The following is a 14,452-nucleotide window of genomic DNA, read 5'->3' as shown; positions in this document are numbered from 1 at the left end:
GATCTCCCTGAGGTCAGGAGGGAACTTCCTCCCTCTGGCCAGATGAGGCCAAGTGCTCTGTTGCCCCTGGTGACTTGAGAGCCCTGTCTGGAGTCAGCCTACCGCCGTGCAAAGGCTGCTGGGCAGGAGAGTGTTACATGTGGTTCCTGTCATGTGCCGAACCTCTTTCGTGGCATCAGGAGGCAGCCTGGTGTGGTTCAAAGAGGTGCAGTGGTACAGTGGTTAGGGGCATGGCCTCTGGGCTCCGAGAACTTGTATCTGGCTTTTCATTCCTTCCTGTGTGGCCTCAGGCAAGTGATACATCCTCACTGAGGCTCAGGTGTCCCATCTATAAAATATGGATTCACGCATTCCCCAACTTTTGTTGAGCATCTCCCGGGTACCAGGCGTTGTACTAGGTGTTGAGGCCACAGCAGTGAACAAACTATACTGAGAATCCTCTCCTAGTGAATGTTCTAGTGTGTGAAGGGGGACAGACTGACAATAACAAAATAAATAAGAGAAATACACGGTGCCCCAGAAAAAACACAAGGCAGAGGAGAAGATGGAGAGTGCTAGGTGTGTGTGTGTGTATGGGGGTGCAGTTTTAAGTAGAGTGACTGGGAAGGTCTCATTGAGAAGTGACATTTCATCAAAGGCCTGAAAGAGACAAGGAAGGGAGGCATTGTGTTAACTGGAGATGGACATTCTGATCAGAGGGAACAGCCTGTGCAAAGGTCCTGGGGCACTACTGTGCATGGCATGTTGGAGGGACAGCAAGGAGGCCTGTATGGCTGGAGCAGAGAGAGTGAGGAGGAGGGAGGGAGGAGGGGAAGGTGGGGAGGGGATGGGGCAGGTCGTGTGGGGCCTTGTGGTTGGCATCTGGGTAGGGTGGGAGTCTTGGGAAGATTGTGACAATATTTGAAAATAAATGATATGGGTCCAAGGGCAGAAGCAAGGATACAATAAGGAGGCCATTGCAATAAAGCAGGTGAATGATAATGGTGGTTTGGGCCAGGCAGGTGCAGAGAAGGGGCGGGATTCTGGCTATATTTGGAAGGCAGAACCAACAGGATATGCTGATGGATTGGAAGTGGATGAGAGAGAAACAGAGGAGCCAAGGTGACCCCAACATTTTGGGCTTGAACAACCAGAAGGACAGATGGGGTTAGAGCGTGCCTCCTAGACCTCAGTAGCAACATTGTTGGGAGAATCGAACAAACCTATGCGTGCCAAACTCTTCATCCCAGCTTTGGAAGAGGCTACATTCTCAATACAGGGTGCCTCCCCGGAAGGGCTGGGGGCTCCAGGAGGCAGGGACTGCCTCACACAGGCAGTGCTGTTTCACCGAGGCACGTGTGTGGGTCTCTCATGAGGCTGCAGCCATCTGAAGGCTCAACTGTGGCTGCAGGGTCTGCTTCCTAGGTGATTCAGCCACACGGAACCTCCAAGTTCCTCTCCCCTGGGACCCCTCCATAGGGCTGACTGAGTGGTCTCAACATGGCGGCCGGTCCGTGATCCAAGAGGCCAAAGTGGGAGCTGTAATGCCTTTTGTTACCCAGCCTTGAAAAGTCACGTATTGTTACTTCCAGCATACTTTGTTAGTCACACAGGGCTAATCGTGAGAGAGGCAGTTACAAAAATGACACAAGTCCTGGGATCTGTGGGCCATTTGGGGGCCATCTTGGAGGCTGACTACTGTTGTTACATTGTCTTAATTATTGTAGCTGTATGCTGAGTCTTGATGTGAGTAGTTGCAGTTTACTTTTCCCCTCGGCTTGACTTGTCTTGGCTATTTGTGACCATGCATTTTAGGATTCCTGCACCAAGTTCCATGAAAAAGCAGTTTGAGATTTTGACTGACACTGCATTGGGTCTATGGCTCAATTTTTGAGAAGGCTGAACAATTTTAAATGTTGAGTCTCTCTGGACAAGAATTAGTATATATTTCACTCTACTTGTACAGACCTTCTTTCATATTTTTCAATACAATTTTAATTTTCTTCATAAAAGAGTTTTTCACTTCTTTTTGTTAGATTTGTTACTCATCACTAGCTTTTTTGTATGTTTGTTTTACAATTTTTAGGCTACAGTAAATGGTATCCTTTTAAAATCGAAGTGCCATTTTCGCGCAGTGAAATGCTCAGTTCTTCAAGTTTACCATTCAATCAGTTCTAGCAAATGTATACACTTGTGCAACCCACACCCTTATCAGGACACTGAGTATTTCCATCCCTTGTGGCCTTTCTGAGTCAATCTCCGCCACCCTCCCCACCCCAGAAGCAACCACTGATCTGATTTCTATCACCGTAGATTAGTTTTGCTTATTCTAGAATTTTGTAAATGTTTTCTTAAAAAAATAACATTTTATGATTAATTTTTGCTAATGTACCATCACACAGTAAACTTTGTGTGTTGATTGTGTATTCACTAGCATTGTTAAGTTACTGTATTGATTCTGGTTATTTATCTGTATTCTTTTGGGTTTTCTGTATTGGTGGCACCTTCTGCAGAATGCCCTTTCTCTCTCCTTCCTTCCTTCCCTCCTTCCCTCCCCCCTTCCTTCCTTCCTTCCTTCTTCCCATCCTTCCCTTCCTCCCTCCTTCCTTCCTTCCTCCCATCCTTCCCTCCTCCCATCCTTCCCTCCCTCCTTCCTTCCTTCCTTCCTTCCTTCCTTCCTTCCTTCCTTCCTTCCTTCCCTTCCTCCCTCCCTGGCTTCCTTCCTTTTTTCCTTTAGTTTTGTCTTGTAGTGCAGGCTAAGATCTTCAACGCAGTGTTGCCTAGAAATGGTAATGGGAACAGCCCTGATTAGTTTTCATTTCAAATGCCAGGGAACCTTTTCAACATTTCCACCATTAAATACAATGTTTTGCTTTTTATTTAAAACAGAGGTTTAAGATTTAAAAAAAAATTTTTTTTAATGTTTTTATTTATTTTTGAGACAGAGAGAGACAGAGCATGAGCGGGGGAGGGGCAGAGAGAGAGGGAGACACAGAATCCGAAACAGGCTCCAGGCTCTAAGCCATCAGCCCAGAGCCCGACACGGGGCTCGAACCCACAGACCGCGAGATCATGACCTGAGCCAAAGTCAGTCGCTCAACCAACTGAGCCACCCAGGCGCCCTGGTTTAAGATTTTTTGAAGATGCTCTCTTTATCAGGTTACAGAAATTCCTTTCCATTCCTACTTGACCAAGAGTCATTTTTTTCCCCTTTTCTCTCTCTCTTTATCACAAATGGATGTTGAATCGCTGTTTCTTAGGCATCTCTTACTGTTGCTAATCTCTTTTGAACAGAGAGAGAACAAGCCTTGGGTAGGCAACAGAATATCCAGCTGGCACTTAGTAACATTGTTTACATCACATTGATTTTACACTGGCTTCTTTTCATAGCAAATGATCCTAGGGTTGTTTTTTTTTTGTTTTTTGTTTTTTGTTTTTTTGATAGTAGGGTGTAAGGTTCTCTTCTTAAATACATTTATTTCAGTTAAGGTTTATTTAAAGTTCATGTTACATAGATAATGGGTTGGGTATACTGTGGAGGCAGCAATTATGTTGCTCTGGCAAAATGCTTGCAATCACACTGCCTGGGTTTGCTTTCTGGCTGGCTGGCCGTGCCTCAGTGTCCTTCTCTATAAAATGAGGCTATAACATTACTTGCAGGATTGTTGCAAGAATTCCGAGAGAGAGAGAGAAAGAATATGAGAGAGGGGAAGTGGGAGGGGTGAAAGGAGGAAGAGAGAGAGAGAGAGAAAGTCAAACTCATAGAAGCAGAGAGTAGAAGCTTAGTAGGCACTGGGTGGGGGGGATGAGAAAAATGGGGAGACGGTGGTCCAAGCATCCAAAATCGCAGTTAGGTAGGATGAGTCAGTCTAGGGATCTAATGTATGGGCATGATGTAGCTGCCGTCCTGAATAATACTGTCTCGAGCACTGGAAAAATGCTAAGAGAGTAGATTTCAGGTGTGCTGAGCCACACACAATGGTGAGTGTGTGAGGAGACGCGATGTTAATTTGCTGGACTGTAGCAATCATTTCACTATGCATATCATATCATCACATAGTATGCCTTTAATGTATACAATACTATATATACATATTAAATATATATGTATATAGAGAGAGCTGGGATTGGGCACATGGTAGGTGCTCATGCGAGGCAGTGAGATAAAACTGGTCAAGAAATTTGGTTCGGATTCTGTAGGATCTAGGGACCTTAGAGCCCATTGGGGCATTTGGGTGAGTTGACATAAGGCAACAATAGAACCAAATTCCCCAAACCCAGAGGGACATCCTGTAGGTCTGACTGCTACATCAATTTATATCTTCTGGTTACAAGTCACTACAACCCAACCCAGACTGATTTAAACAGGAAAGGAACGTGTTGACTTGTGAAATTGCAACCTTCAGAGATGTTTCCTATAAATGGCGCCATACAATATGTGACCTTTTGTGCCTGGCCACTTTCACTGGGCATCACAGTTTTGAGGGTTATCCATTTTGTAGCATGTATCAGTACTTTGCTACTTTGTATGGCTTTATAATATTCCATTGTATGGATATGCCTCGTTTTGTTTATCCACTTATCAGTTATGGACATAGGTGAATACGTAGGGACAGAAAACAGACACTGGTTCCCAGCGAGAAGGAAGAGAGTGCAGAATGACAGGTGACTGCTTAATGGGTACAGGGTTTCTTTGTGGGCTGAGAAAAGTGTCTTGGAACTAGATGAATTGATCATTGCATGACATTGCAAATATGCTAAATGTCACCGAAGTGTACATTTTAATATGGCTAATGGTTGGGGGCGCCTGGGTGGCTCAGTTGGTTAAGCATCCAGCTTCGGCTCAGGTCATGATCTCGTGGTTCGTGAGTTTGAGCCCCACTTTGGGCTCTGTGCTGACAGTGTGGAGCCTGCTTGGGATTTTCTCTCCCCTTCTCTCTCTGCCCCTCCCCTCCCCCCCCCCAAAATAAATAAACTTCAAAAAATTAAAGTGGTTAATGGTTAGGTTTTTTATTATGGTAAAAGATACACAATATTATATACATAAACAGAATGATACAAATATATTTGATAACTATAAATACAAATTTATATAAACTGGAGAATATATAAATAACAGAATACTTATCATTTTAACCATTTGTAAGTGTACAATTCAGTAGCATTAAACCCATTCACAGTGCTGTGTAAGCATTACCACGGTACCCAAAACTGTTCCTCTTCCCCAACAGAAACTCTGTCCCCATTAAACACTAACTCCCCATTCCCTCCTCCAACCCTGGCTCCCACCGTCTACTTTTTGTCTCTATTAATTTGCTACTCTAGGGACCTCATGTAAGTGGAATCATACAATCATTGTTCTGGCTTATCCTTCTGTGTCTGGCTTATTTCACTGAGCATAGTGTTTTCCAAATTCATCCATGTTGTAGCATAAATCAAAATTTCCCTCCTTTTTCTGGCTGTGTAATATTCCATTGTAGGTACGGAATACATTTTGTTATCAGTTAATGGTTACCTTTATGTTATGTGAATTTTGCCTCAATAAAAAAAGATTTCAGGGGTAGATCAAGCTTCAGGTACACTTATCTTTATCAGAAGAGGGTGTGAGAGGGAGGCTGTGCCTTCTTTTCCCCCTTCCATGCCCATTCCCAAGTCAGACTGCCTAGGGTTCAGCTTCTCCCCTGTCCTGTTATGTTCCCTCCACCCCCATTTCTGTCTCTCCTCACAGTTCCTGTGCCTTAAGAACATACGTACCTTCTTGTCTACCTGCTGTGAGAAGTTTGGCCTCAAGCGGAGTGAACTCTTTGAGGCCTTTGACCTCTTTGATGTCCAGGATTTTGGGAAGGTAAGCTGGTGCTGAACTTCCCGCGAGTTGGGCACAGAGAGGTGGAAGATTGGATTTCCATTCTTTTCCATGAATATTTACACTGGGAAATCTAAGTGCTGTTGGGGGGAAGGACAGAGAAGTCAGGCCAGGCCATACACCAGATGCAAAGGGGTTGGCTTGGGGTATGCACAACTGGGTTCTAGTCCCTGCTTTGCTACTGGTTGTGTGACCTCAGATCTGTGGCCATGCCTCTCTGAGCCCTAGGTGCCTCCTTTGTAACACAGGAATAATACCATCCTATCCTTTCTGAGTGGTTATGACGATTGCATAGAGTTAGGGGATCGAGTGGTGGGTGCTTAGTTAAGGGAACCCTGATCTGCTCACACAGAGGAGTGGGAAGGGGGAGAAAACCCTGAATTAGCTCCCAGGGGCATGGAGTCTAACTGTGATAGTCTAGCCTTGGGGGTTGGAACCTGAGCCTGTGTTCTGGCACGTGGGTGGGCAAGGGGCTTACTGAGTGGCCCATGGCCCTTGTCACAGGTCATCTACACCCTGTCTGCTCTGTCCTGGACCCCGATTGCCCAGAATAAGGGGATCATGTGAGTAACCATTTGAGCTGGCATCCTTGGGCTGACCTGGCTCCAGTCCTACGCCTCCTGCAAGTCCCCGTCCCTGGCCCCCAGGCCTCTGGCTCATACCGTCCTGGCTCCCTCAGGCCCTTCCCCACTGAGGAGGAGACCGTGGGTGATGAAGACATCTACAGTGGCCTGTCTGACCAGATCGAGTGAGTGTCTGGGACCACCACCCTGCCCTGGGGTTCTGAGGGGACGTGGCCCTGCCCTGGGGGGTCTGAGGGGACATGGCTCTGCCCTGGGGATCTGAGGGGACATGGCCCTGCCCTGGGGGGCCTGAGGGGACACGAGTTTGATCTGGGAGGGGTCTGAGGGGATATGGTTCTCACTTGGGGGTCTGAGGGGACGTGGCCCTGCCCTGGGGGGTCAGAGGGGACATGGCCCTGCCCTGGGGGGTCTGAGGGGACGTGGCCCCGCCCTGGGGTTCTGAGGGGACATGGCCCTGTCCTGGGGGTCTGAGGGGATATGGTTCTGCCCTGGGGGTCTGAGGGGACATGGCCCTGCCCTGGGGGGGTCTTAGGGGACATGGCCCTGCCCTGGGGGGGTCTTAGGGGACATGGCCCTGTCCTGGGGGGAGGGTCTGAGGGGACATGGCTCTGCCCTGGGGTCCTGAGGGGACATGGCCCTGTCCTGGGGGGTCTGAGGGGATATGGTTCTCACCTGGGGGTCTGAGGGGACGTGGCCCTGCCCTGGGGGGTCGGAGGGGACATGGTTCTGCCCTGGGGGGCCTGAGGGGACACGAGTTTGATCTGGGAGGAGTCTGCGGGGTCCTTGGCCTGGGGGCTCCGGTGGCCCTAGCTGACCCCACACCCCGCAGCGACACGGTGGAAGAGGATGAGGACCTGTATGACTGTGTGGAGAACGAGGAGGCGGAGGGTGATGAGATCTACGAAGACCTCATGCGCTCCGCGGAGCCGGTGCCCATGCCGGTGCGTGGGGCGGAGCGTGGCGTCTGGGAGGCCTCATGGGGGGGGGGGAGGGGGGCACGCAGCCCCGGGCCCCCCAACACCGACCTGTGCTCCCCACTCTCAGCCCAAGATGACAGAGTATGACAAGCGGTGTTGCTGCCTGCGGGAGATCCAGCAGACGGAGGAGAAGTACACGGACACGCTAGGATCCATCCAACAGGTGCGGGGCTCCGACCCAGCCCCGGGGCAGGGCGCATGCGCGGGAGCTGGGCGGGCAGGTGCGCGTCCCCCGGCCCGAGCGGCGGCCGTAGAAGCCCGTGTGTCCCAAGCGGGCCTGGGGCTCCTCTGTGTCCCCATTGTTTTGTTTCTTCTCTCTCTCTGCCGCTGGTTTTCTCTTTCATGCCATCTCCTGTCTTGATCGGTCTCTCCTTCCTTCTTCCTCGGTTGCTCTTTCCCTGGGTGTCCCTCTATCCTGTCTGTATCTTTTCCTGTGTCCTCACCTCTGTCCACCTGTGTCTATTACTGTCTCTCCGACCTTCTATTTTCTTCCCTTTGGCCATTGCTTTTTCAACAGCTTTATCGAGATGAGCTCAACGTACCGTACAATTCACCCCTTTATGTGGACAATTCAGTGGTTTTTGGTGTAGTCACAAGGTTGTGCGACCATCGCCACTGTTTAATTTTAGAACATTTTCATCATCCCCCCCCCCAAAGGAACCCCGTACCCTTTAGCCATCACCCCCTACGCCCCCGTCCTTCTGCAGCCCCTGGAAACCGCTAACCTACTTTCTGTCTCCGTGGATGTGTCTGTTCTGGGCATTTCACACACGTGGCATCCCACACGACGTGGCCCTCTGTGTCCGGTTCTCTCACCGAGCGTCGTGTGTTCGGGGTCCGTCCACGTGTGCCAGTGTCGCTCCTCTTCGTGGCTGAGCGACATTCTGGTGGGTGGGTGGATCCCATCTTGTTATCCGTTCACCCATCGCTGGACGTTCGGGTTGGTCCCTCCTTTTCGGCTGTTGTGAATAACGCTGGTGTGAACAGCCGTGAACAGGTGTTTGGGTGGCCGTTGTGCATCTCTGTCTCTCAGCCTCTCTTTCTGTTGGTCTCTGACTCTGTCTCCTTGTCCCCGGCTCCCTGGGCCTGGGCCGGATGGAGGGGTCCTGCCCCCTTCATCCTGCTCTCCCTGCTCCTGCAGCATTTCATGAAGCCCCTGCAACGGTTCCTCAAACCCCAAGACATTGAGATTATCTTCATCAACATCGAGGTGAGCTGGCCGGTCCCCAGCCCTCCCGGGCGTCTGTCCAGTGGGGATGACCTGCTGGCTCCACCTGTGCCTGGAGAGTGGGGGCTGGGAGTTGAGCACTGCAGGGTGGGCCTCCTGAACCCCAGCCCCCACTCCTTCCTCCGAGTAGGACCTGCTTCGTGTGCACACTCTCTTCCTAAAGGAGATGAAGGAAGTCCTGGGCACCCCAGGTGCACCCACCCTCTACCAGGTGTTCATCAAATACAAGGAGAGGTGAGACCCAGCCAGCCAGCCCAGACCCCCGGAAATCACCCCATCCTGCCCGCGCCGGGCATTTGGACGACCTTGCCCTCAGAGGCTACCGGACAGGCAGGGCTGTTCCCTCTCTGCTCATGGGCAAGGGAAGGGACTGCCCACTTGTAGGTCAGTCCCCAGCTCTGCCTCTGCCGGGCTGTGTGGCACTGTAGACTCACTGAACCTCTCTGAGCATCTGCTGCCACATCTGTAAAATCAGCGTGGCGCAGAATGTACCTCCCAGGGTGAGGATGAAACAAACGGATGCCTAAAGAGCTTGGCACAGGGCCTGGCACACAGTAGGTGCTCCGTAAGTGCTTGTTAGATGAGTGAACATTGAGGAGACAATATACCGAGTGCTAAGCATGTCTTATGCATCATCTCCCTCCGATGCTTCAGTGGCTCCATGCAGGAGGTGCCATTGTCATGCCCATTTTACAGATGGGGAGACCGAGGCTCAGACCATCTGGGAAGAGGCGGGCCTGGACTGACACCCAGATTTGCCTGACCATGGTGCGGGCCACCATTACCCGGCCACCTGTCCTTCCCTCAGGTTCCTCGTCTACGGCCGCTACTGCAGCCAGGTGGAGTCAGCCAGCAAGCACCTGGACCATGTGGCCGCCGCCCGGGAGGATGTGCAAATGAAGCTGGAGGTGGGGCCCGGGCGCCATCTGGGGGGCTCTCTTACCCCTTCCTAGGCCCCAGGGGCAGTGGGGAGGAGACAGAGCTGGTGGTGCTACTTTCCACCTCAGCCCAGCCAGGGTTTGGCGTGGGAGGTACTGACCAGCTGAGTGGGAGAAAGGGGGCAGGGAGAGGTGGGCAGGAGCCCTGAGCCCTGACCCCCGCTGAACCCCAACTCTGGACTCAGTCCTGACCCCGAACTCAGCTCTGACTCCAGGCTAACCCCCAGTCCAGCCTGCGCTGAGTCCCAGCCTTGGCCGTGCCCCAAGTCTGGGCTGAGCCCCAACTCACACCGAGCCCTGATCCTGGGCTGAGCACCCCCCGTCCCCTGCCCCGGAACCAGTGTATCTACAGGGCAGAAATGAGGACGGGCCACCTGCATGCACCGTCCATCCGGCCTCGTCGGTCTCCACTGTGGGGACCCTGCAGTCCTGTCCCCCGCTCCCTCCCCAGCTCCACTCAGCTCCTGGAATCCTGCCTCAGGCAGTGTTTGCCAGCCTTCCAGGAAATTCTTCCTTCCCTATTTCCCCGATGATGCTTCAGGTTCTAGAAAAATCCACACCTGTCTCCACCTCATCATGCTCATCTCTTTCTCTGACCCCCCCAGGAGTGTTCTCAGCGAGCAAACAACGGGAGGTTCACCTTGCGGGACCTGCTGATGGTGCCCATGCAGCGGGTGCTCAAGTATCACCTCCTTCTCCAGGTGCACAAGTGGGGGCCCCCAGGCAAGGGCTTGGTTTGTCTCCCTCTCCGAGTCATAGGCGTGGGGGCAGAGCTGTCTTCCCGGGGCTGGGGCCTGGCACCCTCTGGGAGGAAGGAGGAAGCTGGCAGGCCAGGCTTGTCTGGAGGGTCCCCAAGAGGAGAGGGCAGGCCCAGGTGATGTCTGTCTCCATGGGCTGTGCAGGAGCTGGTCAAACACACGCAGGACGTGATGGAGAAGGAGAACTTGAGGCAGGCCCTGGACGCCATGAGGGTGAGTGGTCACACACAGGCGGTTACACGTTGGAGGCAGTGCAGCCCGGGGAACGCGGTCACACCCACGGGCAACCCCTCCTCTCATCAATGACCACACGCCCATGTGACCAGTGAGTGATTCCTAGCGTCTTCTTGGGGACAGTACATGCGGGGATGCCCTTTCTACGCCTCCTGCCAGCCCCTGGTGGGGGCTGACCCCCTACGCCCAACCAGAGAGGGGATTGGCCAGGCTGGGGGCCCAGGCTCACCCCTGCCCCACCCCCAGGACCTGGCACAGTGTGTGAATGAGGTCAAGCGGGACAACGAGACGTTACGGCAGATCACCAACTTCCAGCTGTCCATCGAGAACCTGGTGAGGGGGCAGGGCAGGATGGGCCAGGGGTGTGGCCGCGGGGGTGGGGTGGGAGGGTGTTTGGCCTCCCCCTGGGTGGCCCCTTGCCAGACCCCCTTCCTGCTGCGTAGGACCAGTCTCTGGCCCACTATGGCCGGCCCAAGATCGATGGGGAGCTCAAGATCACCTCAGTGGAGAGGCGCTCCAAGATGGACCGGTAAGCAGAGCCAACAGATGCAGCAAAGAGCCGGAGCAGAGGCGGGGCGGGATTTCCAGTTACACCAGGGGGTGGGGCCTAGGTGGCGGGCGGGGCGGGGCGGGACCAGCGTGGACGTGTGGGTGGAGCCAAGACCAGCAGGTGCTGGGACCCGGAAGGACCTTATGGCCGAGGTCAGGATGGGTAGGCCAATCCTGCCAAGCTGGCCACAGAGGAGGAGAAGGACGGGAGTCCTAGACGGACGGCCGGGTGCGGCCAGGAAGGTGGAGCTGGTGGGGAGGAGCTGGCCGAGGGGAGCCAGACGGAGGCCCCTGACCCAAGTTGCTCTCAGGTACGCCTTCCTGCTCGACAAAGCTCTGCTCATCTGCAAGCGCCGAGGGGACTCCTACGACCTCAAGAATGTTGTGGATCTGCAAAGCTTCCAGGTTCGAGATGATTCCTCTGGAGAGCGAGAAAACAAGAAGGTGGGGCTCTGAAGCCAGATCTGGGGTCCCCAGTGCTGGGAGAGCTGAGGCTCTGCACTCGAGCTTTAGAATGCCCGTGTGTGTGTGTGTGTGTGTAAGACACGCGTGGTCTTAGATTTGTGCACGTATGTTTGGTTCTCCCAGGCAGACCCTTACAAGGGTGCCCGCGCCCAGTTTCTCCGAGGGGCAGAGAGGCTGTTACGAGGCTGACCCTTTCCTCCCCACAGGGGTAGGGGTGAAGAGGGTGTGTGGTCCCATCCTCTGCAGACTGGGTGTCTTCATTCTGAACCCTGTTCCCTGCAGTGGACTCACATGTTTCTCCTGATCGAGGACCAAGGTTCCCAGGGCTATGAGCTGTTCTTTAAGACACGAGAACTGAAGAAGAAGTGGCTGGAGCAGTTCGAGATGGCCATGTGAGACCCCCCTCCTCCCCCACCCCCTGTCCTCAGAGGACTCTGCAGTGCACAGGGGCTGAGAGGCAGCTGTGCTCTGTTCCGTAGGGCCACTCTGAACCTCAGCTTCCCCATCTGCGAAATGGGAAGCACAGGCTTTTAATGCTGTCTGCATCCTCAGAATGTCAGTGCTCTGTGTGTGAACTTCAGCCGCCAGCCTGAACCCCTCTTCCTCCTCCTTTTTCTTCTTTTTCTTCTCCTCCTCCCCTTCCTCCCTTTCCCCCTCCTCCCACTCCTCTCCCTCCTTCTCTTCCTTCTTCTTCTCCTTCCGTTTATCCTTCCCCTTCCCTTTCCTCTCCTCCTCCTCCTCCTTCCTCTTTTTCTTCTTAATGTTTGTTTTATTTATTTTGAGAGAGAGAGCAAGAGTGTGTGTGCGTGTGTGTGTGTGTGTGTGTGTGTGCGTGTGTGAGGGAGGGGCAGAGAGAGAGAGAAGGAGAGAGAGAATCCCAAGCAGGCTCTGCACTGTCAGCACAGAGCCCGAAGAGGGGCTCAGTCTCACAAACGGTGAGATCGTGACCTGAGCCGAAATCAAGAGTCGGATGCTAACCTGACTGAGCCCCCCAGGCTCCCTTTCTTCGTCTTCTTGAGATGAAGCTCACGTAACAAAAATTTCGCTATTTTAAAGTGTATGATTCAATGGCATTTAGTGCCTCACGATATCGTGTAACCACCACCTCTAAGTTCCAAAACATTTTCATCCCCCCAAAAGGAAACCCTGCACCCATGTAGTACTCAGTCCCCATTTCCCCTGCTCCCAGCCCCTGGCAACCACCAGTCTGCTCTCTGTCTCCACCCAAATGCCCATCAGTGGAGGGCTGGAGACATGGCTTCTGGTTTATGTATGGCTGCCCCGATACATCCAAAGGGCAGCACGTGTTGGTACTTCATTCCCTTGTGTGGCTGAATACTGTTCCATCACGGGGAATTCTCTCCCCTCTCCAGCTCCAACATCTACCCTGAGAACGCTACTGCCAACGGGCACGACTTCCAAATGTTCTCCTTTGAGGAGACCACGTCATGCAAGGCTTGCCAGATGCTGCTGAGGTAGGGGTCTGGGGGGATGGGCCTGGGGCCTGGGTGCGGTCAGCTCGTCCCCCTCAGAGGGGCTTCTCTGGCTGTCTGTCCCCTGGGTTGGGAGGTGGGAGGCTCTCCCTTGGGCTTCCGCTTCTGCATCTCTCTCTTGCCCTGAAGAGAACCCAAGGGCACCCTTTACGTTGTTGGCAAAATGATCGGCTGTGTCCAGTCAACATCATTGACGTCCCTTAATCTCCCCTTGGCATCCCAGAGGCACTTTCTATCAGGGTTACCGTTGTCATCGGTGCCGGGCACCTGCACACAAGGAGTGTCTGGGAAGGGTCCCTCCATGTGGCCGACATGGGCAAGGTACCAGTGGGAGAGACTGGGGCAGGTGGGCTTGGTCCTGTGGGGGGAATTTCCATGCTAACTATTTCCTTCCCTGCCCCCCATAGATTTTTCAGGAACTATGAAGAAGGTAAGACCCCCATTCTCCTTTCTCTGTATGAGAAATCATGGGGGATAAGGAAGGGTGACCCAGGAGACCCCAGCAGTGGGCATGGCCCTTTGCTGGGTGCTCACATAGGAGCTGAGGGGGCCCCAGGCTGGGCCTGGGGAGCCACACTTGCAGTTTCGCTGTCTCCCTCCAGGATAAGCCACATCGCCGACCTCAGGACAAAAAGCGGAATGACCTGGGTGAGTCTGAGGGGGGTGGGCGTTGTGTGGGGCAGGAGGAAGCCTGGTCTCTGCCTCAGATCTCAACAGTTATATTAACGATCACATAAGGTCCTGCTTGTAAAGCTGTGAGCCATTGGTTGCAGTCCTAGAAACCCGAAAGGAATTTAAAGATAACCAACTGGGGGCGCCCGGGTGGCTCAGTCGGTTGAGCGTCCGACTTTGGCTCAGGTCACGATCTCGTGGTTGGTGGGTTCGAGCCCCGCATCGGGCTCTGTGCCGACAGCTCAGAGCCCGGAGCCTGCTTCGGATTCTGTGTCTCTGCCCCTCCCCTGCTCATGCTGTCTCCCTCTCTCTCTCAAAAATAAATAACATTAAAAAAAACTTTAAAAATGACCCAAATTATTTACTTGCTTTGCTCAAACACTAGGAAGAGAAGGCATGGGGCAGTAGCCATCCTTGCAAAGGTGCTCTTTATCTTACCGTCCAATTTCTCCTCTTCACCACCTCTTTTTCCTTGCTTTCCAACGCGGCACGCCTCTGGTGGTCCTTACCTCCTCTCCTCTTGATTCCGTGCCACAGAATCTTATCATGATCTATAGTTTCAGCAGAGTGCCCTCCACTCGAGGACGGGGAAGTGGAGGGCACAGATTCATTTTAGCCCAATGGCAGGGGGGAAAGGCTGGACTCATTCCTATGTTGACGAATTTTGTGGCATCACAGCAGTGATGGGTGCCTTGTGTTCAATATCTACTGT

At 53.0% G+C, this 14,452-nt stretch overlaps 1 protein-coding gene across 4 annotated transcripts in view; it reads left to right on the top strand.

Moving 5' to 3' along the window:
* Positions 1-14,452, top strand: part of VAV1 (vav guanine nucleotide exchange factor 1) — a 46,791-nt gene that overhangs the window by 15,571 nt on the left and 16,768 nt on the right. For all 4 annotated transcript variants that reach the window (XM_027050092.2, XM_027050090.2, XM_027050089.2 and 1 more), the window contains exons 2-19: positions 5,708-5,824; positions 6,347-6,405; positions 6,522-6,590; positions 7,256-7,367; positions 7,471-7,566; positions 8,545-8,613; positions 8,762-8,865; positions 9,440-9,539; positions 10,175-10,270; positions 10,472-10,540; positions 10,808-10,894; positions 11,005-11,090; positions 11,422-11,554; positions 11,858-11,967; positions 12,949-13,050; positions 13,292-13,389; positions 13,476-13,498; positions 13,671-13,716. In XM_027050092.2, the coding sequence (XP_026905893.1) occupies positions 5,708-5,824; positions 6,347-6,405; positions 6,522-6,590; positions 7,256-7,367; positions 7,471-7,566; positions 8,545-8,613; positions 8,762-8,865; positions 9,440-9,539; positions 10,175-10,270; positions 10,472-10,540; positions 10,808-10,894; positions 11,005-11,090; positions 11,422-11,554; positions 11,858-11,967; positions 12,949-13,050; positions 13,292-13,389; positions 13,476-13,498; positions 13,671-13,716 (1,576 nt within the window). The remainder of the gene's footprint in view (positions 1-5,707; positions 5,825-6,346; positions 6,406-6,521; positions 6,591-7,255; positions 7,368-7,470; positions 7,567-8,544; positions 8,614-8,761; positions 8,866-9,439; positions 9,540-10,174; positions 10,271-10,471; positions 10,541-10,807; positions 10,895-11,004; positions 11,091-11,421; positions 11,555-11,857; positions 11,968-12,948; positions 13,051-13,291; positions 13,390-13,475; positions 13,499-13,670; positions 13,717-14,452) is intronic.

Source organism: Acinonyx jubatus, chromosome A2, assembly GCF_027475565.1.
Source record: "Acinonyx jubatus isolate Ajub_Pintada_27869175 chromosome A2, VMU_Ajub_asm_v1.0, whole genome shotgun sequence".
In the NCBI taxonomy this organism is placed as follows: domain Eukaryota; kingdom Metazoa; phylum Chordata; class Mammalia; order Carnivora; family Felidae; genus Acinonyx; species Acinonyx jubatus.
The sequence above is the reverse complement of the archived record's forward strand: the minus strand, read 5'-3'. Positions and strand labels throughout refer to the sequence as shown.